At 36.4% G+C, this 20,591-nt stretch overlaps 1 protein-coding gene across 10 annotated transcripts in view; it reads right to left on the bottom strand.

Moving 5' to 3' along the window:
• plce1 (phospholipase C, epsilon 1) overlaps nt 1-20,591 on the bottom strand; it is a 95,918-nt gene that overhangs the window by 26,141 nt on the left and 49,186 nt on the right. For 5 of the 10 annotated variants that reach the window (XM_028476063.1, XM_028476066.1, XM_028476065.1 and 2 more), the window contains exons 8-19: nt 12,136-12,290; nt 11,247-11,417; nt 6,274-6,419; nt 6,041-6,188; nt 5,847-5,957; nt 5,649-5,758; nt 5,452-5,568; nt 4,271-4,312; nt 3,267-3,395; nt 3,055-3,191; nt 610-716; nt 394-518 (exon numbers count right to left, since the gene is read on the bottom strand). In XM_028476063.1, the coding sequence (XP_028331864.1) occupies nt 394-518; nt 610-716; nt 3,055-3,191; nt 3,267-3,395; nt 4,271-4,312; nt 5,452-5,568; nt 5,649-5,758; nt 5,847-5,957; nt 6,041-6,188; nt 6,274-6,419; nt 11,247-11,417; nt 12,136-12,290 (1,498 nt within the window). Of the gene's footprint in view, nt 1-393; nt 519-609; nt 717-3,054; nt 3,192-3,266; nt 3,396-4,270; nt 4,313-5,451; nt 5,569-5,648; nt 5,759-5,846; nt 5,958-6,040; nt 6,189-6,273; nt 6,420-11,246; nt 11,418-12,135; nt 12,291-19,983; nt 20,195-20,591 lie in introns of those variants that run through there. The other 5 variants (XM_028476071.1, XM_028476073.1, XM_028476067.1 and 2 more) reach the window with 3 other exon arrangements.

The following is a 20,591-nucleotide window of genomic DNA, read 5'->3' as shown; positions in this document are numbered from 1 at the left end:
ACCCTGGCTACCACTTTGATTTACACTTTATTGTGTTATGGTTGAAATCGGAAATGAAATGGAGTTTGCATTTCATGAATTTGGATTGGGATAATGTTTTATGATTTTTAGATCACTTATTAATAGTAAAATGAACTGATTTTTGTTTTAATGATGTAAATGTAAAATTATTGTATTTTAACAAAACTATTTTATTGGACCCCAGGAAGAATAGCGTCAGCTTGACTGCGCTAATGGGGATCCACAATAAATAAACAAAAATAAGATTTTAAGCTCATTGGTGACTAGAGCTCCTGAGGGCACATCACACGGTCCATGCGGGCTACCGTGAGCCCGCGAGCCCCATGTTGGTGACCCCTGTGTTAAAATGTGCAGTGGTTAGCAGAAACAAACCTGTTGTCAGTAGTACTGACACCATAGAGGAGAGTGAGAGCGTTCTTCTCCACCGTCATGTGACACAGTTTGTTTTGTAAACAGACGGTATGTACATCAACCCCGTGATGACCCAGAAACACTGCCTGCAGATTATTACAACAAACAAAACAGTCCTTCAGTCTTTAACACAAGAAAACATTAAAAAAAAAAAGACGTTTTTTTTTTTAAACAAACCTTCACCACTGCCATGTCCAACAGGCCTTCTGCTAGTCCCACCGCCACCGCCTGTCCTAACCCCGGTGGATGCTCCATGGTGGAGGCTCCTCCGCTTTGAGGCTTCCCTGCCATAAATCATAAATCATCACATTTACGATATGTTTGAAATGCAATAAAGACAGAGGAAATTAAGAAACTCTGGTACACTTTTACAACCATTTAAAACTGCATGGGTTATTCAAGACGCGAGGCAAATGTCGTTTAGACAAACACACGCTCTGTGTGTTTAAAGAATGAAAATGACACAGGAAAAAGGGCTTTTTTATTTAGGGTGACAAGTAAATATACTTGTGTTCAAAGTCCACGGATGTAAGGAGGATCGTTAAAGTTAGAACAGAAGCAGAGATTGTTTTCACAGCTGTTGTTTTAAGTCCTGCATCCACATTTTTCAATATATTCTTGTTATACGTGTTATTGCACTGTGTTTTATTTGTATTTTTTGACACACAAGCTGTGGATGGAACTCAGCTAATAGCTAAATAGCTCTGCTATTATGCATCTGATCTCTTAAGACTATATTAGTAAAATAATTTAAAGTTATTTGAGATTAATTTGTATAATGCATGGTCTCCCTCAAGTAAAATGTAAGGAATGTTGTCAGTCTGTGGTTTGTAACCCATTTCTGGGTCATAGACAGACCGAACCATTACCTCTCATTGGATTAGTTGGTGCTGGACCACAAAGAAAGAATAAAGTTTTAAAAAATAAAATGTAATTTTCTGGATTTTTTTTCTCATTTTGTCTCTGATAGTTGAGGTATACCTATGATGAAAATTACAGGCCTCTCATCTTTTGAAGTGGGAGTACTTGCACAATTGGTGGCTGACTAAACACTTTTTTGCCCCACTGTATGTTTGAATCACTCTTTCAATTGATCAGATAAAGACATAGTTTAGGCATCATAGATGAATAAATCTAATTCATCAGCACAAAAGGGTTGAAATTGTCACACGACAGTTTGTTTTCATTTCTGTTTCTTGACATTATCAAAAAAGCTTTGTGCAATGCCTTATGGGATGTGGAGTAGAGTACCTACCGACATAGCTCAAGCCCTGCAGAATACGGCCTGAACACCATTAAAATCTGTGCACACACTCAAGAATGAGTCGATTATCCTTTATGTGTTTTCCAAACGCAAGCCTTTGGTTCATCTCCTCAGCATCCATTTTTGCATCTTTCGCACGCTAATCGTTCCTCAGCTCTAACGTGGCGTCCTGTAGACAGATTCTTACCATGATTTATTTGCGTTTGCCCCAAAAACTCTGTCAAGGTGACTTTCCAACACATTTCTGGGTGTTTTCATAGACTGAAAGTTCTGGCAAAACGATGACGGATGAGTTTTTCCAGGTTTATACGGAAAGATCCAAATCTAGCCGAAAATGAATGTCTGGTGGAGTGAGGTGATATCACGTAGGCCAGTGGTTCTCAAACTTTTTGGGCTCAAGTACCCCCCCCTTTCTCTTATTTCTGAATCTAAGTACCCCCTATGTTCAACTACAACATTTTGCTCAGGAAACTATTTAAAACCAACTATAAAGCATAATGATGGAATGAATGAGTGAAAACACACTTTTAAAGTATCTAATTTTGTAAATAAGTGGAAAGAAACAGTATTTAGTGCAGTGGTTCTCAATCTTTTTTGGATCCTGACCCCATTTTGATATCAATAATTTCTGGCTACCTAGAATTAGTTTTTGTGTTTGAGATGATATTTTTGTTCAACTGCATTTTAGTTGAACTGGATTTATATTTCACAAAGTAAAAGTATAGAAATACAGTTGTTTAAGATTGTGTGTCGTTTTAATAAAAAAAAAAAAAAAAAAAAAAAAGATTAACAATTTCAAAATTTCAAAAATCTACTTAAATATTTTTAGAAATGGTTGAAAAACACTGATTTAGTGCCTCCTGAATAGATTTATTCTTATAGTTTTTTTTATCATTTCCGGTCATCTCATGCCTGGTGCAGGACCAAGACTGACACTTTATTTGTTAATTTTCCACTCTCTCAAGTACACCCTGTAGTGCTATCGCGTACCCCTAGGGGTACACATACCCCCATTTGAGAAAAACTGACGTAGAATACCTGGAACAAACTAGAACAAAAATGGTGTCAAGGGATTCACTGTCCTCAGTAGAGATGAATGCAACATTTTTAGCAGGAAATTTAAATCTTTTACAGCTTTTTTTCGAGCAAATGATCTTTGATTTATTGGTCTATTAGGCCTACACGGCACCTGTATCTGATTTTAAAAAATTAAATAAATATTGTCTCAAGCGGCTTTAACCACACACTCAAATGGACAGAACCTTAATAACCACACGAACAAAAATATTCTCACTAAAGCAGTTTTTCATTTTGATGCCTATACATAACGCTGTGCTATTATTCCTGCTGCCACCTACCCCATGTGAGTGTAGTGTTATCCAGCTGTAGACGCAGCAGACAGCGAGCTGTGAGATGGCTGTCCTGATCATAATGAATGACCGTGGCTCCCTGCAGCAGGAACTGGTGAACGTCTGGCTGTAGTGACAACACGTACCTACAGAGAGGAACCCTGAGGTTTGTGGCACATCCAGTGAAGTGCGGTGATCGTGACTATCTGTGTGTGTCCTACCAGGGTATGAGCTCTGTGCCGTGGTTAAAAGCTCGATGTGTCTCTTCGGTCCCCTGAAACTCTGCCTCATGCACCACGGAGTCGGACGATAGGTCACCTTCTGAATCTGACAGGTCACCAACCGAGAATCTGTCGGGAGCAGATTGGAAGCGGGAAAAGATTAAATTTTGTGTCAGATTTTAGGCTAATTTCCTTTACAGCCTGTGTCAAACTCAAGGCCTGGGGGCCAAATTCAGCCCTTTAGAGCATTCAATTAGGCCCACAGCAGCAAGCAAAAAAAGTCAGAGAAGCCATGTCATTGTGTAAATCTTCAAAATAATTCACAAATTAAATTAAACATCACAATATTAGCAGAGCTTACAATTTCTCCATGCAGTCAGTTTTTTAATCTGAAATTGTTAAAATAACTCAATTTTTCCAAAATCCTGCAATTTTCTTCAAATTATTCCACAAAATTTCCCCAAATTACATCTCTCCGCTCCTGTCCTCCCATGTCATATGTCATCTCATTTCATCTCATAACTTGGTCACAAAATCATATAAATTGAAGGTGAAGATCCTGCAGGGACTGATATTTGTCACTTATTGCTTTGATATTATCAGTGCCATACATGTTTAATCATTAATTTATGCATGGAAGTGCAAAGTAGACCACAATAATGATTAAATTAATCATTTCCAATGTAAAATCTGTAGCCCACTTAAGATAAACTGCTCCAAATTTGGCCCCAGAGTTTGACACCCCTGCTATACAGTAATTATATTTAAACTTCAAGCATGGTAGATTTATGTGGACTGACGTTTAGTCAAACAAAGGAAACCCCTATTATAAGTTATGTAAACTGGACAAGGGACTGGTTTACCAAAGAGAAACATCCATGCATTTGCCACAGCTCATTCTTTCAGTACTAAACAAGCATTAACTCAAGCTGTGCAACCCAAACCATGTCCATGTTAGTAAACGCTGATCAAATTCCTGCAGCTCCTATTCATGAATCACTTACAAAACATGGTTTGTTTCAGGTGTTGTCCTAAATGAATGGGAACTGGAATGGGAGACGTAAAGGAGAGGAAGAGTGAGAAGACAAAAAAAGGCAGGAAATAGGGGATTTAACTGTCGGGTGATGTAAGTAATTTGCTACAAATTATGCAAACAGGTACAAAATCCAGATCTCTTTGAGCACAATGATGTTTATCTGTTGTAGTCCAGATGGAACGATGCCGTGCCACCTGCTAAAGTTGCTATCCTGCTCGCTAATATGAAAGCATAAGTCATTGTCAAAGAAAAACGGTCTGGAAACACAAGAGACAATCCAGATTTCCTCGCAAACGAATGTCACAGGATAAAGATGGAATTAAATCTGTTTTTGACTCAGTCCAAAATTCTTGCGTTATTAGCTTTCAGCCACGGCAGTGTGAAAGGTACCAGAGAGCTGCAGCTTCCTGTACTGACAGGAAATCGAGCTCTCATCCTTATTCTCTGTGACAAAGGCTTTGATGTGGTCGTCTGTTCATCTTAAACACTACCTGTAAATGTGGTCATCACAAAACCATTATGGAGCCCTGTGTTTATGCAGGAGGACTAAATGATGAACTAAAATATCAAGTTGGCTTTGATTCAGTTCCAGTAGGAAAAGAAATGAATGGTTTTGATTTTTATATAATACAGAATCCAGTTATCTAGACCAAGACACTTGAAAGTGGATTATCATTAACTCTAATCTCTGAAAATTGGAGCCGTTTCTGGCTATATGCGGACAATGCACTTGTATAGGACCCTACAAGCCACTAAGGAGCCCCCAAAACTGGTAACTGATGAGAATTAACCTCTGTGTATACTTAATATGCCAAAAACGAATTGCTCTTGCGCTAAAACATTTAAATAAATATCTTCAAACACTAATTATCTGTTTTATTTATTGAATTAAGAGAGGATTGCTTTTTTTCCTTGTATTCTCTTTTTTGAATCCCTTATGCTCCAGTAGCTCAACTTAAAATGTTTAATTTTAAAGTTTGGTTGTCATAACTGTTGCTTGTTTAGCTGCTAAAGTGTAAGAGATTCTAGCAGTTTGTAGATGATATTATTTTTTTAGTCCACAAATCCAGCAGATTTCCATGTAATTCAAGTAAAGTATGAGATTAAAGCTCAGTAAGTAGGTGAAAAAAATCCAAAAAGCCAACTAACTGATTGTGGCAACGATCTCTGAAGGAGTTGCTTCTGAACGCAGGAGAAGGACCAGTAGACGTAGGAGTAGTGGAAGCTTCGTCGGGATCTTCTGCTTCTAAACTACGATTACAAGATCTGCGAAAAGAAGAAAGTGTCAAATAAAGCCAGTTTGTAATCTTTTAAGAAACATTTTTTTTTTTAGGTTGATAGAAGACCTGATGATCTGAAGGATGTTGCTAACTGTAGCTTCCTTCTCTGGAACGTGGAGGCCGTCTGAACCACTTCGAGTAAGGAAGTTGTGTTGGCCGCTGTAGTCGGATACAAACTGGTGGAAAAATAAACAGGATGAACTGAGAAAGTTAATTTCAGCTTAATATTAAATTAATAAATTTAAAAATAGGAGTTTATCAAACCTCGATTGAGTCCTCCGAGTTATCCATAGATGGTTTAAAGCTGATGATGCTAGCAGTTCCATCCAATGCATCACTAAGTTCTTTGAGAAAAACCCCACAGAATGGCACCACCTGAAAAGTAGGAGCAGAAATAAAATGTAACCTAGTGTTGTTGCTTTTTAAAAGTGAGCTTAACACTGAGAGAATGAACCCACCTTGCACCCTGGAATATTCAAAGCTCTGGTCACAACCTTTTTGTACTCAGCTGAAGACTCGTGCTGAGCCATGGCATCCTTAAGACTTCTCATGGTCTCGATGTCCGACTGGTCCATAAACTGCCACATTTTCAGCACTTTGCGGGACCTAGAAGATGAAAACAATCCAAAACGTTGGTATGGTAAAAACCAAACCTTCGATATTGCGTTAATTCATTCATTTTAACATCAACCTTAGTCCTGCCAGGAACTCCATGACACCGTTGTAGTTCCCCATGTTCCAACAGCATTTAGCCACGTGGACGAGATAGGAGAAAACATCCCTCTTCTCCTCCATGGACCCCGCGGTCAACACCAGCCACGTCACCCACGAACTGACCTGCAATGTCACAACAATGATTTGATCACAAGGCAGTTGCCACCTGTGGGTGTGGTTCTTAGGTCGATGCTAGCCAGGATCGTTTAGCATAAAGACACTTTTGATGTTATGCAATTAAGAAGGATTAGTAAAAGTCAAAGACAACATCATTCCAAGTTTTTTCTACAAAGAAATTGTAATGACTTATGATGAGTTGTTCAATAGTAATTGTATACTATATTTTTAGACATTTGTAATAATAATGACAATAAAACTAAAAACAGTACAATGCATTAGTATACGCATTATTTTACAAATAATTCCAGCAAGTTCATTTTGTCTTCTATTTTAATAATTTGTTAAGGTTTCATTGCATAGGTTTCACAGTCGAAACGTGTCAGGAGATCAAAGTAAAGTTCCTGAAAAAAAGTTGTCTGAATAAATGAAACCTTAACACATTCATATTTTACAAATATTAAAAACATGTCATAACAATGATATTATAAAATATATTAAAATATATATTAAACAGAAGTATAGTGCTTTATATTATTGTACTATTATGCGGAAGTCAAAGACACATCAAAGCAATCAGCAGATGCCTTTGAAGAAGATCAAAGTAAATTTCCTGAAAAAAAGTTTTCTGAATAAATGAAATATTAACATATTGATTTTTTTTACGAATATTAAAAACACGTATAAAAAAGAGATATAGTGCTTTATATTATTTTATTAATATGCGGAAGTCAAGGACACATCAAAGCAATCAGCACATGCCTTTGAGGAAGATCAAAGTAAATGTCCTGAAAAAAAAGTTGTGTGAATAAATGAAACATTAACATATCTTTCAAAAACAACACAAAGGGAATGTTTTGGAATTAAAACTATAGTGCATCAGTGTACTTATTACAATTCTTTTTTTTTTTTTTTAAATGTCACAAATTATAAAAATGTTGTCCTGTCGGTTTAAATTAATATTTGTTTAGGCACCACAGTTATATCATAGTCAGCTGAGAGTACACAATACGTTTTGTTTGTTGTCGTACTCATCAAGTCTGGCCTTTCTGTGTAAAGTCGTCATGTATGTAGAGTACAAAGCAGCTGCTCTCAGACAGACACAGAAACAAGAAAGAATCAGGTGCACTCACTGCTCTCAAACACGCACTATAGAAGCAGACATACATTATGTCAGGGTCCACATTCTTAATAACAGACACCCACACACACACGCATGCGGGGGATACTGGAAATTATCAGATTTCACTGTGACTGTGCACACACACACACACACACACCCACAGACACCCACATAACCCCTCCAGCCAAGAGATCTATTGCTGGTATATGTAGTAATCAGTAAAGCCTGCCCTCCTATTACTTCACAAGAACTAAATAAAACCAAACACAGACTTGCAACACATGGACCTAAAATGTGTGTGTGTGTGTAGGTTATTTACATTAAGACCAGGGTTGAGGTCAATTAGAATTGTAAATACAATAGCTGGTAATTCATTACAATTATGATGTAATTATAATTGTAAAAGTAATTGAAAAAATGTATTGCTATTGTAATTGAATTGTAATTTAGTTCAGATAATTGACTTTGTAATTGTAATTGGCATAAAAAAAGCTGTTTTCAAGCAAAACTGGGAAACCATGTTACAGTTGATATGTTAATATGCGATTATTTTTTCAAGGGCATCTTGTCATGTATTTTTCACTGAACACAAGCAATAAATTAGTCTGTTTCATAATAAACAATTTCAGATTTATTTAAACTTTAAATAAATATAAAACATACATTTTAAAGCACAGATTACAACAATAAAGCAAACAAATCTGTGGCTATACCTTTTCTACATATCTAACTATAACGTCACGTTTCATGAAACGTGTGGACTGCACTTCTTAAACACTCTCTGAACTTAACAGGACAGTACAAGACAGGACAAGAAAAAAATGAAATGATATCGAAAATGCAATTAATCGTTCAGCCCTCGTATACTGACACAAAAAATGATGCCAACAGAAATATTAATACCAATATTTTTAGGAACAAAAAAATTTGGTATTGGTAACTTTACTTCTCAATAACCAAGATTTGAGAAGCAAAGTTAGATGATAGATAATAATGTTAAATGTATTCTACAGCTGACTTTAGACATGATAAGTGATGCTAACAGAAAGCTAAAGTTTTATGGAGTTATTTTTTTTAAAGGCTCAATAATTGTGATTAATTGTAAAGGAACTTTAGTAATTGAGAACGTAATTATAATTGACTTTCAGTGGAAAATAATAAATTGTAATTTGAATTGTAATTGGAAAAAATGGCAGTCAACGTAATGATAATTGAGTTGTAATTGAACATGAATTATTGAAGACGTAATTGTAATTTAAAAATGTAATTGACCCTGATATAGACACACTTCATGTTACGCTACCTTCAACTGCCAAATTAAACACATTTAAAGACTTTACCTTTTTTGGTACTACTCTCACTAAAATCAATGGATCTCATCAGGTCAGACAGGCTGGCTGAGGTTTTTTCAGGTGTCACTCAGGTAAAGTGTCAATGGATTTGTTCTGTTTTCAGTAAAATCTCATAGTCATGAGCTCATTTGATTACAGAGCCAAACAATCCTCTATAAAAGTCAGATCAATTGCAGAACATCACAAGAGGACCCTTTTATGATTCAGAGATGCAGCGTTATCTCCGCAGTGCTGTGCAGAACTTTTCGCCGTACATCAAGTGCAAATGGCTTCCTGTCAAACAGCCTTGCTGAAACACGCTCTCTTATCACTTCTTCCCTTCACTCTGTGCATGCCAGGATGTGCGTGCCATGCATGAAAATCTTTTATCAGCCACTTTTTGTTCTATGACATCATGCAGAAACAAGTCAGCATTGGGATTGAATTACAATCACCATCTAAAGCACGCTGACGGTCCAAAAGCAAAAAGGCTTTTTTCAACTGTCAGTGGGCTTAAAGCCGGCATGTCCACTGATATGCCAGACAGTAAAAGTGTGTAGTGAGTGTATGGCAGATATGAGGCAGGATATGAAAGGGAAAGGAAAATTATAGAGCAGAGATAAGCAATTTTTATTGCAGTGGGGGCCACAAAAATCCAAGGGCCACATAATCAACATTCAAGTCAGCATTTAGTAAAATATGAGCATTATTAGTGGAAACAAAGAATTTGTCCATTTTTGTTTACATTTTGTATATTTTCATATGACCGTACTTTAATGTATTTGTGTTGTTGTTTAGTGTATTTTTGTTTGGTATATTCTTCTGTTATTATGTGTATTTATGTTGTCTTAGGTGTTGTTTTGTGCATTTCTGGAGCCATTTAGTGTATTTGTGTGTGTTTTGGAAGTTATTTTGTGTATTTTGTTGTCATTTTTGTATATTTTTGTTGTTTTGTGTGTTTTTGGGGTTTTTTTGTATATTTTTGTATATTTTCCTATATTTGTGTTGTCCTTTTGAGATCATTTTGTGCATTAGCTTTGGGAACCGCACAAAATTAGACTAAATTGCCTATGCCTGATATAGAGAGATACTATGTAGTAAATAGTAAAATACCCTAATCAAGTGCAGGGTACACTAAAACACAACCTCCCATACAAACACACTTTCATGAGTAGCGATTTGATTCAATCTTAAACACACACACACGTAAACAAAGGCACGCGAGCATAACTTGTGTCGGATACAAAGTTGATCCTCCTTTTGAAGTTTGTTTACACGTCTGTCTCCATGTGTTTTCAGTTGCCCTATGAGGATCAGGTTTGGGAGATCAGGTTCTCCCAAACATGAGAATTACATAACCAAGGTTGACAACTTGACGCACACACTGACCCTGTTCAAGCAAAGCCACGGCCACAGGCAAAAAGAGGCTCAAACAGTGCATATTCACAGCTGTCTTTTTTTAACCGCTTTGTGTTTCACACCCGTACATGGCTTGAAATATTTCAGGAAATAACCAAGTTTAGGACTTCAGCCATTAAATACAAGAAGCAGGGTTTTTTTTAAATTACAGATTCACTTTAGTATTACCAGAAAAAACTGGCATCAATATTAAAATAATTTACATAATTATTAGTTGACTGATTGTAAAAAGTTACATAATAAAAATGAATAATGCCAAATGCTGAACACAAAACTCCAACACTGCTAATGACTGTCACAATAAATATTTTCAAATTTAATTTTGATCATCATGGAGATCGAAGTGTCTGATTTCAGAGCTTCATTTAGATGTTATAGTGCAAATCTCACTTATCATTTGACTCACACATGTCCATATATGGCCACACTGCACATTAGAGAAACCGCTCTTCCAGTCTCCCTCATCTCTGACCTAAATGAGAACCAGCTGATGTGAGAGGCAAGTAAGTTAAAGATGACATCATGATTACCAAACAATCACTTGCCTTTAAATGTGTTTTAATCGCAATAGAACAACATTGAAAGTTGTAAAGACTGACATCTATTTTCATGCTCTCGAAGCATGACGCCAATACTGGCATTAATACATTTAAAAGAAGAAAATAGAAAATATTGTTTAAACATGTGAAGGAGGAGGAGGAGGAGGAACAAGAACAAGAAGAAAAACAATAAGAAGAACAAGAAGAATAAAAAGAAAAACAATAAGAAGAACAAGAAGAATAAAAAGAAAAACAATAAGAAGAACAAGAAGCATTGAATGTATGCCGTATGCTCGCATCCCCTGGAGGATCTTTGTCACCTGCACATGATTAGATCCCCATGTGTCCCATCTTTACCTAATCAAACGTTGCCTAAGGCGTCTTCCTGATTGTCACACACACAATTACAAGCACGTCTCACCTCATTGAATCGGGCCACCAAATCCTCGACAGCGTTACCTCGCAGAGCGCTCTGTGTGGGCATGGTGGGTGCTGACAGAGAGGCTTTGAGGCTAGGGTGGCGTCTAGTGTGGCAGTCTGGGCTACTACTCAGGTCCCGGGTGATGAAACAGAGATAGTCCAGGGGTAAAACCTGGCAAAGAAATACAGCCTAATTATTACACAAAATTACCTGATTTAAGGACAAAACCTTAAATAAGGGTGCCTTAATTAACATTAGTTAAAGCATTATTAAACACTAATTAACAGTTTATTAATGTTATACTAATCATTATAATGTATTAACTAACATACTAGCTAATGCATTAGCAAGCGGTTAATTAATGGTTAGTAATTCAAACATTACTAAGGGCTTGCTGGTGATGACATTGACATACATACTCTAAATAAACACTGTAAATAAATGATTATGAGGTATATTACATTTTACTATTATAGTAATAAATGATGCATCCAAGATTAACTAATTACATTTCATAAAATTTAGTAATGTTTAAAGTAATCAGCATTCATTAACGGCTTATGAATGCATTAACTGGTATGCTAGTTAATGTTAGCTAATACATTATGATTATTATTATAATATTATTAAACTGTTAATTTATGTTATATAAAGATAGCTGATTACATTATATAACATTTAGTCATATTTAATATTTATAATGGCTCATTAATGCATTAACCGGTATGTTAGTTAATACATTATAATGATTATTATAACATTATTTAACTGTTCATTTATGTTTATTAATGCCTTAAATAACGTTAATTAAGGGACCCTTATTGTAAAGTGTTAGCAACTCTTTAGATACTTAAGGTAAAAATGAGTTTAAATATGAATATGAATCTACCTTCTGATAAAGCTTCTGTTCTTGTTCAGTAAGGATGCAGGCGATCTCCTCAGGGAACTGAACCAGGTGCCGCAAGTCTGCCAGTTCCTTACTGATCCCACTGATACTGGGAGAAAGTGTGCCGCTGCTGGTCATGCTGTTTGCCAGCTGACGCTCTGGGTGAACAGATAAGGAAAGTAACAAAGAATCAATACTGCAACACATGTTTCAGTGTTTGTCTCTATAATGAAAAATGGAAGCGATGAATAAAGATTTATTCACAGTAAAGAACCCTGCAGCACGTTTATTCCAGAACAGAAGTTTTAAAGGCGACTAAAGGCGTTGATAGTGTACAGCAGGGGTGTCAAACATATTTTAGTTCAAGGGCCAATTACGGACCAGTTGGATCTCAAGTGGCCCGCAAATTTCAGGTGGGAAAACAAGCAATTTTAACATTATTCTTCCCTATAAATATATGTAAAGTAATGGAAGCTTCAGACAATATCCAATCTTGAAATTTCCTTCAGTTTGTGAGCAATTTTAATTCAATTTGGGACAAGTTCATGGAATAATTTTAATAAAATTGCAGGATTTTGGAAATGATTAAGATTTTTCTTTTCCAACTATTTGCAATTAAAGACGACTGTCATCAGGAGATAAATGCATAAGTAAACTGTGCGCCTTGGCAAATATTGTGGATATTCATTGAATTTATGTATTTGGAATGGCCGAGATATCTACAACTTAATGACTATTTTTACATGTTTTCTGTAATTCCGATTTTATTCTACAGGCCAATTATGATAATCTAAAGGGCCGGATTTGGCCCCCGGGCCTTGACACATATGGTGTACAGAAGAACACAGTAATGTATCCATTGGTGTAAATCTACCATCTACATCTACCAGCTATGTAGGAATTTCAGCCAGTGTGTTTAACAACATAATCACATTTAAACTGTATCTGTGTTTCATAAAAAAGTTGATATTGTGGTTCCCATTGAAATACCAGAATAAATCAGAAATCAGAGTAACTCCATATCACCAGGAATACGATAAACAAAGCAGAACAAAAATGACGTCACGTGAGTCACTGTCTTCTTTCTCTGGCAAAGAAACACACGACATCATGGTAAGAATGACCTAAAAAACACTTCTAAAGAAAAACTTTTCCATGTTTGAGCCATTTCTTGTAATCATCTCCAGGACTCCAAATCCCACAATGCAATGCGCAAAACTTTTCCGAAGGTTAAATCACATGACCCTTGAACCCGTGAAATGATAGACGATAATTGGCTCACAATAACGATACAATACTTTTGGCAAGGCAAAATGTAAAAAAAATGTAGTAGGAAAAATTTGACTAACTCTGTATATATACAGTATATATATATATATATAAGATGAAAGATGTCTAGTTCATAATTACATTTATACATTTGTATAAATTTCTAATACTGGTCTAACTCAGCTGTTTGGGGGTTTTACTATACATTGGAATAACTTGTTTCCTTTAGAAGAGCTCTTTAAAAGAGGAAGAGGGTATACTGATTATTATGTATTGTCTTTGTAGTCTTAATAATGCAGCTTCACATGGAATTTACACAAAAATAAAATTGTGTCCTCACCTTTCAGTACATGCTCCATTAGTGTACTGGACTTCAATCAACCTGGAATAAATATTCTTTAAAGTCTGTGTAAAGCAGAAATAAATCTATGTTATGAGTTTGTCATACCACAGAAACATGTGTCATTGACCACTGAGCCAGATTTGAAAGATGAAAAAAATCGCCAAGTATATAAAATTAGGTCTCAAAATCAGGGAAAAACAAGCACTTCTCTCTGCTCTGAAATGCTGGGGGCGAGCCAGTTAGAGGGGCTGGAACCACACCCACGCGCGGGAAGGGCGCCGCCTCCTTACTGTGTCTATGGGAGAGAGCAGTGTGAAAGTGGCTCCAGTGTCGATAGTGCTTCCAAAAGTGCTCTGATTGGGCCAAACAAGCCCGAATATGTGCATCCCTCATGGGTAGAGTCAACACTGCGCCCGCTAGAGGCAAAAAAAAAAAAAAATTGTGGTGAATAAATGTGCTATTTTCTTGGAAAATGTTGCACCAGCGGACGCGCTTTATTCCCCTGAGTACAAATATGTGGTTTGCTTTTGGCTTGGGGCCGAATTGCTCCCGATGGTGGCCCTGTAAGTTTGGTGTGCTTCAGTAGCAGGGACAGGTTTATGCTAATGAGGACTCCGTTACATAACGTGACCCTGATTTCTGACCCGCCCATTAAATCCTGAACACAGTTATTGAAGCCTTGCTTCACAATTACAGTAAATGATACATGGTTGAATGGCTTCGTACATGTTTTAAGGAATACATTTATGGCCTATTTAATGTGTTTAGAAGAAAATGTCAGAATTTGCTTTAGATGATCTTTAAGTGTGGGTGTGGGATAAGAACCTACCCCCCCAACAACCAGATACCAGGTCCGCTTAGTCATCAAAACCAAGGGTAACCCTAATCCTAACCATGAGTTATTTTCAATCCTGACTGATTTAGATGTATTAGGTAAAGTAAAAGTAAAGTGCAGCCTTTGAATTTATAAATGTATTTGTATATATATATATATATATATATATATATATATATATATATATATATATGTCACAGAGATTGAAATAAGGGATTAGTAAAAGCAAAGCTAGAGAAGCCTCTTTCAGTCCAGCTTGAGAAGTTGTGTGCCTTTGCCTGTAATAAGTTCAAACTCACACTGAGTTCTAAAACACCATAAAAGTCAAGGGAACAGACGTCAAATAACGTGAACAGTGGCAGTTTGGCCAAAATCTCACTGGTTATTGTCGACTGTCATAAACAGACACCTGCCCCCGCCGCCTCTGTGAACCTCTTCTGGGCCGTCCTTAGTAACCCTGAGATGTGCAACAGGTTGGCATGGCAACAGTCGTGACTGCTCCACAGGAAGAGAACCTGCGTATTTACACAGTTTGATTTGTGGCTCGTCTAGTGAGGCTTCTGTGATGGACGGTGTGTGTGCATACGTGTGTGTGTGTGTGTGTGTGTGTGTTAGAGATTAAGGAAACTAAATCTATTAAATATTTAAAAATAAAAAAAATAAAAATAAAGAAACCTCTGAATTAGGAGATATACTTTCTGAAAATCAGTGATAAAACTGAGACCAAAAAAAAATGCATTTCCACAGATTTTAGGATAGGATTAGAGGTCCAAGATAACACATTGGCAAAAAAAAAAGGGAGGAAGGGATGAATTGCATGAGTGAAAATGCTGGAGTTTACATGATGCAGCAGGTGCAATCGATTCATCATTGTTAGCAGGACAACATAAAGCACTCGGCCATTCAAATGTCCTACACACTGTTTACCAAGGCACCATTGTTGGGGATGGCTTGGTAAACAGGTTTGTCCATTAAAATAATACAGTAGATAGAGGGTGGAAACAAAGTGACAATGAAATGACATTTAGGTTTGGATAGTATTATCACTTTTAGTGAATAAAAGGGATCATCTTTTATGCATTTACAACCTGTGACCATTCTGCAGCTTTGCATTCTGCATATGAAAGATTAATCTGTGCAAACAGGTTAAAATATTACTGGCATAGGGCTGGCTGTATGTGGCCAAAAAGATGCAATAGTGCATATCTTAAAAAAAAAAACTTTTACATTTTACATGTTAAAGCTGATTGAGACAATGTTTTAATGTGGCCGTGTATATGCGTGGCTACATATACAGTAGGTGTGCAGATAGAAAAGTGAGTATGGTATGTGGGTATATGGAAATATACTACAATGCACTTTTGCTGTTTTTTTTTTTTTTTGGGGGGGGGGTTGTTTGTTTTACATATTTATTCATTTTTTCTTAACACTATGTTTACTATTTTGCTTGTTTTTGTCTTTTGTTGTTATTGTCTCATTTATGAAAAGAAGAGAAGAGGGAGAAAATGTTCCATATCTTTCCCTTTTTTTCCCCTCCAATGTACCTTTGTATTGCACCTTTTTTTCTGGCAATAAAAAGTTGAAACTTAATAACTTTATCAGATGAAGACATATACGTGTCTAGGTATCGCCACTGTAAACAACAGTCTCGTATTGATATTTTCGGAAGAGTTTCAAGCATTGCATTCTGGGATGCAGAGTCTCATAGACGGATGCATCTTGTGCTTCTTCACCCTACAAGGAGGACAGTGATTCTGCTCGACGCCATTTTTGTTTTACTTTTTCCCTGGTATTTCCTGCAAGCATTTTCAATTTCAACCGGATTCGGATATTTCCGTGTAAGCACCAAAATAAATATCCACCATCGATTTGCCACAACTTTAGGCCTGTGATGACACAAGAAATGTGTTGGGAAGTAAAAACACTTCTATGCATCCTTCTACTGGACTCCACATCCCACAATGCAGTTGTTGACAGTGGAAGATGTGGAGGACATCTATCTGCTAGGGGTCATGATCTTTGGCCTGCTAATGATGTGGGTATGTGTATGTGCATGTGCCTTTCTGATGGATCGTAAGCTGAGGCGACTTTCAGAGGATATGAAGGTACTCCGAAAGAAGAAGAACTTTTCGTTTGGAGAGTTGGAGGAACGTAAACAACTACTGGAAAAGAAAGCTCGAGAAGATACGGAAAAAAAGGACAGTGAGGAGGAGTAACAACAGGAACAATGACTGCAGACGAGAACGCATCACATAAAAAAGGACAAAAAAAAAAAAAAACCGTTAATGATGAAATTATGCAGAAGAGGAGAATGTTTGACAAGGGAAGAAACGAGGTTTGATGTAAAATTATCTGTGTTCAAATCAGGGGACGGATCTGGATAAGCATAATGCTTTTTTCCGTCGCCCTTTACGGCATGCAAAAGGACAAAAAAAAAAACAATGATGTGATTTTGCTCTGAATGTCAAAATGAATTTCTGTGATTGCAACCATGTCGGAAATGAACTGAATAAATAAAATAAATAAATAAATACATAGCCTGTATACAGTGGAGATCAAAAGAAAATTTTGTGTGACAATTTCAACCTTTTACATCTACTTTTTTCAAACAAATGATCATCAATGTATTGATTTATTTATTTAAACTATGTCTGTATCAGATAAAAAAAAAGCAGCTTTAACCAACATCCTGGACATTGTCGTTTTCATCTTTTTCAGCTTAGTTTGAACAAACCGACCTCTAAAATAGGTTTAACGTATTTCAAATGACCTTTAACTCATCTTATTTTCAATTGTGTTGAAGCCTTAATAATGCATACAGTATCTCGCTAATACACTCTCCACACCATGATTGCAGAGACATGCTTAGCCTTGTGAAGTGGAAATTGAGACGCCCTCAAATGAGCTATACACAATTCATAACCACACAACAGCGCCAGTCATTCATTAATTCATAGTTTAAAGAAGAAAAAGAGATTAAACTTGTCTTGCAAGACCGTGTCCGAAAGATCTTTCCGAGGAATTAATGAAACACAATTTGGCATGAATGCAACTGGCAGGTTTTCACCAAACACATGCATGAGATGAGTTCATTCGAATTCATGTGGTGTTAGATATAACACCCACATATTCTGCTCGAGTGCTTCTGTTTACTAAACATGACGGAACCATGGAGCAAGTGTTTGGCTTGCTTTTTCGCAAATGTGTGTCACATCATCTGTGGAGAACGTATGAGAAACAGGCCCTCGACCTCTGACAGACTGCTACAGAACACATAGAACATGAAGCTGGACTAATTGACCATGATGCCTCTTTGATTTTATGCATATATTCGCTCATCCATTATGCATGTTAATGTGTGATGAGCAGTGTGCCTGTGTGTGTGTGTGTGTGTGCATGTTTGCAGATGAGAAAGAGCAACTTAGCTGGACATCCTTTTTAACCAGAGTTTTGCTATTTATGTATTCACAATTAGTTTATTTACTCGCCAAAATAAAAGGCTTTGCAATAGGATTGTGTCTGTTTTTACTGTAATGGAAAAAAAAAGGAAAGAAATATCATTTATAGTTTAACATAGATCAATACAAAGCCGTTTGAGCATCAACTTGATATTGATGATATCAACCATTTCTAAGCTCTACTCGTACTCAAATTAGGAGAATAAGTACTCAATTTTGGTTTATTAGCACGTAATTGTAATGTTATATGTTATAAAATATTTAGTTATCTGATTTCTTAATCAGAAAATTTAAGCTACTGTGAAGGCGCTGTTGCACTTTTGAATGACAGAGCCTCATTTACTTTTTATTTTGAGATTGATCTACGCATTTTAACTCTTGGGGACAATCACAGCAATAAAGTGGCACTTTCGACAATATATCTGATGTCTGCGGTCATTTTTAAGTGCATTGAAAAAAAAAAAAAATCAAAAATCGAATCGAAACTCGAATTTTTCTTTTTTTTAGGCAAAATTGCCCAGCCCTAAGTACGACTACTAGTAAACTAAAAACAGTCTACTAGTACTACTAGTGAGATTTTGAATGTACTAGTAGTATTAGTAAAGAAAAAAACTGTTGTACTAGTAAAGGTTCTGGGCATTATACAGTAGTATGCCAGTCTGTCCAATGACAAACCAAAGACAATGACCATGCAGGCTGAATTATGTGACTTTACTTGGTGACCCTTTGAAACTATAAACAACCAAAGATTTTAATACACAAAAAAAAAGCATTATTATAACAGCAATATAAGTTATTTTTATCGTGTAGCTGGTGAGTTTTCTTTAGAAAAATATTGTTATATATAAAGACTGAGACATAAGAACCTTGAAAAAAGACCCCGTCATTATTCACTGGCTGCCAAGTGCACACTATACATGTTGTTCTCACAGGCACGTTTAGAGTTGATGACAACTTCACCCCTGGAGTATGTAGGGCACTCAAACAGGTGCAGGGAAATCAAAGGGTGTCAAAACACTGGTAAAATATAGATGTTTTTATGGGAAAACGACAACTGATTTACTTTGGTCTCATTTTAAAGTGGCTCACATGTATAAAAAATGAGAGGCGTATTATTCATTCATCTTAATTCTCTTAGTTTTAACAAAAGCAGAAGAAGAAATCATAATCTGCCTTAAAACTCCATGTTCCTCCATACACCGCTATACATACAGATTTAAAGCAGCAGAAGTCTAAATAAACTGTGACCCATCCAACAGCAGGCAATACTAACTTATCTGCAAGTGTGTCTTTTAGTAGGCATGAATATGTCCTGAAAACGGGATAAACACAAAGATTCTGCATTTAAGATCAATATGGGTTGAGAAAACAATTGTCAATATAAATGTGGGTATGTATTCAAAAGGTCAAGTAATACAAAAACATGAAGATGTAAGACTAATCAAATATCAAGATTGTACCATCAATAAATGTCAAAACGCCAGAACAAAACTGATAAAATATCAAAAAAAAAATTAACCAAACACGTGTCATGGATTCATTTGTCCAGCAGCAAAACAGAAAAATAATAGACTATGTACACATTAAATTGGCAATTAATAGAGACAAGAAAATGTACATTAATTGTAAAAAAAAAAAGAAAGAAAGAAAAAGTAAAGAAAAATTGCCAATGGTTTTTAGTTCATTTTAAGTTTATCCTTTATTTTTAAGTTTTCATTTTCAACATGTTAGGTACTTATTATAACACTGTTAATAAATAGAACAAAACAATAGTTAAGGGACACAAATGTCAGTCATTTATGAATAAAAATTCTAAGCAGAACCATCAACCAAATTCTAACACATTAATTTCAGTCAGTCGAGGAAAGAAATGAAGTCATAATCCTACGTGTCAACTCTGATAAAACATCTGCAACAAGACTTTAACTCACATTTCTTCTACTCACTCATCAGCCTGAGGTCCGTTCTGTGGGACGGCTTCATGGTGCTTTGATGGAGCCGCTCACACTGACACTTCAGACCCGGGGGGACTGAGGTGAACACATTTTAAGAGCTGCTCCTGTCTCTCCAGCAGCTGCTGCCTCTACTGGATAACTACTGGGACTCTTTTTTAACTCTCTGGTCTTGGTTCACCTCTCCCACCTTCTCCTCAGCAGCACAGCCTTTCACAACATTCACAGCTCCTCTCTCTTCCACACACAACCTACAGCTCTCTCTCTCCCTCTCTCTTTCTCTCTCTCTCTCTCTGGTGCATGTGTGTCCCCTACCCTCCCCTCACTGACACTATACATAGTTCACAACCACACGCTACAATTCATGCTGGAACTGCACCATCACATTGTACAGTGATAATTCATACACCTTTATCAACTAACAAAGCAAATACTAGGAAAAGCTTGGATCTTCTTTGGTTACCTCATCTGGAATGAAATAAAATAAAGGACCTAACGGGTTTTAAGAGATGTTTCTCCTGATGCACACACACTTATTCATAACTGTTTGTGTTGTAAACTTTAAGCGCAAATGCATGTCTTACACTCTAGGGTGAGTATTT

The sequence above is a fragment of the Gouania willdenowi genome, chromosome 19 (assembly GCF_900634775.1).
Source record: "Gouania willdenowi chromosome 19, fGouWil2.1, whole genome shotgun sequence".
NCBI classification, from domain to species: Eukaryota; Metazoa; Chordata; class Actinopteri; order Blenniiformes; family Gobiesocidae; genus Gouania; species Gouania willdenowi.
Note: the sequence above shows the minus strand (reverse complement) of the source record. Positions and strands in the feature narration are given on the sequence as shown.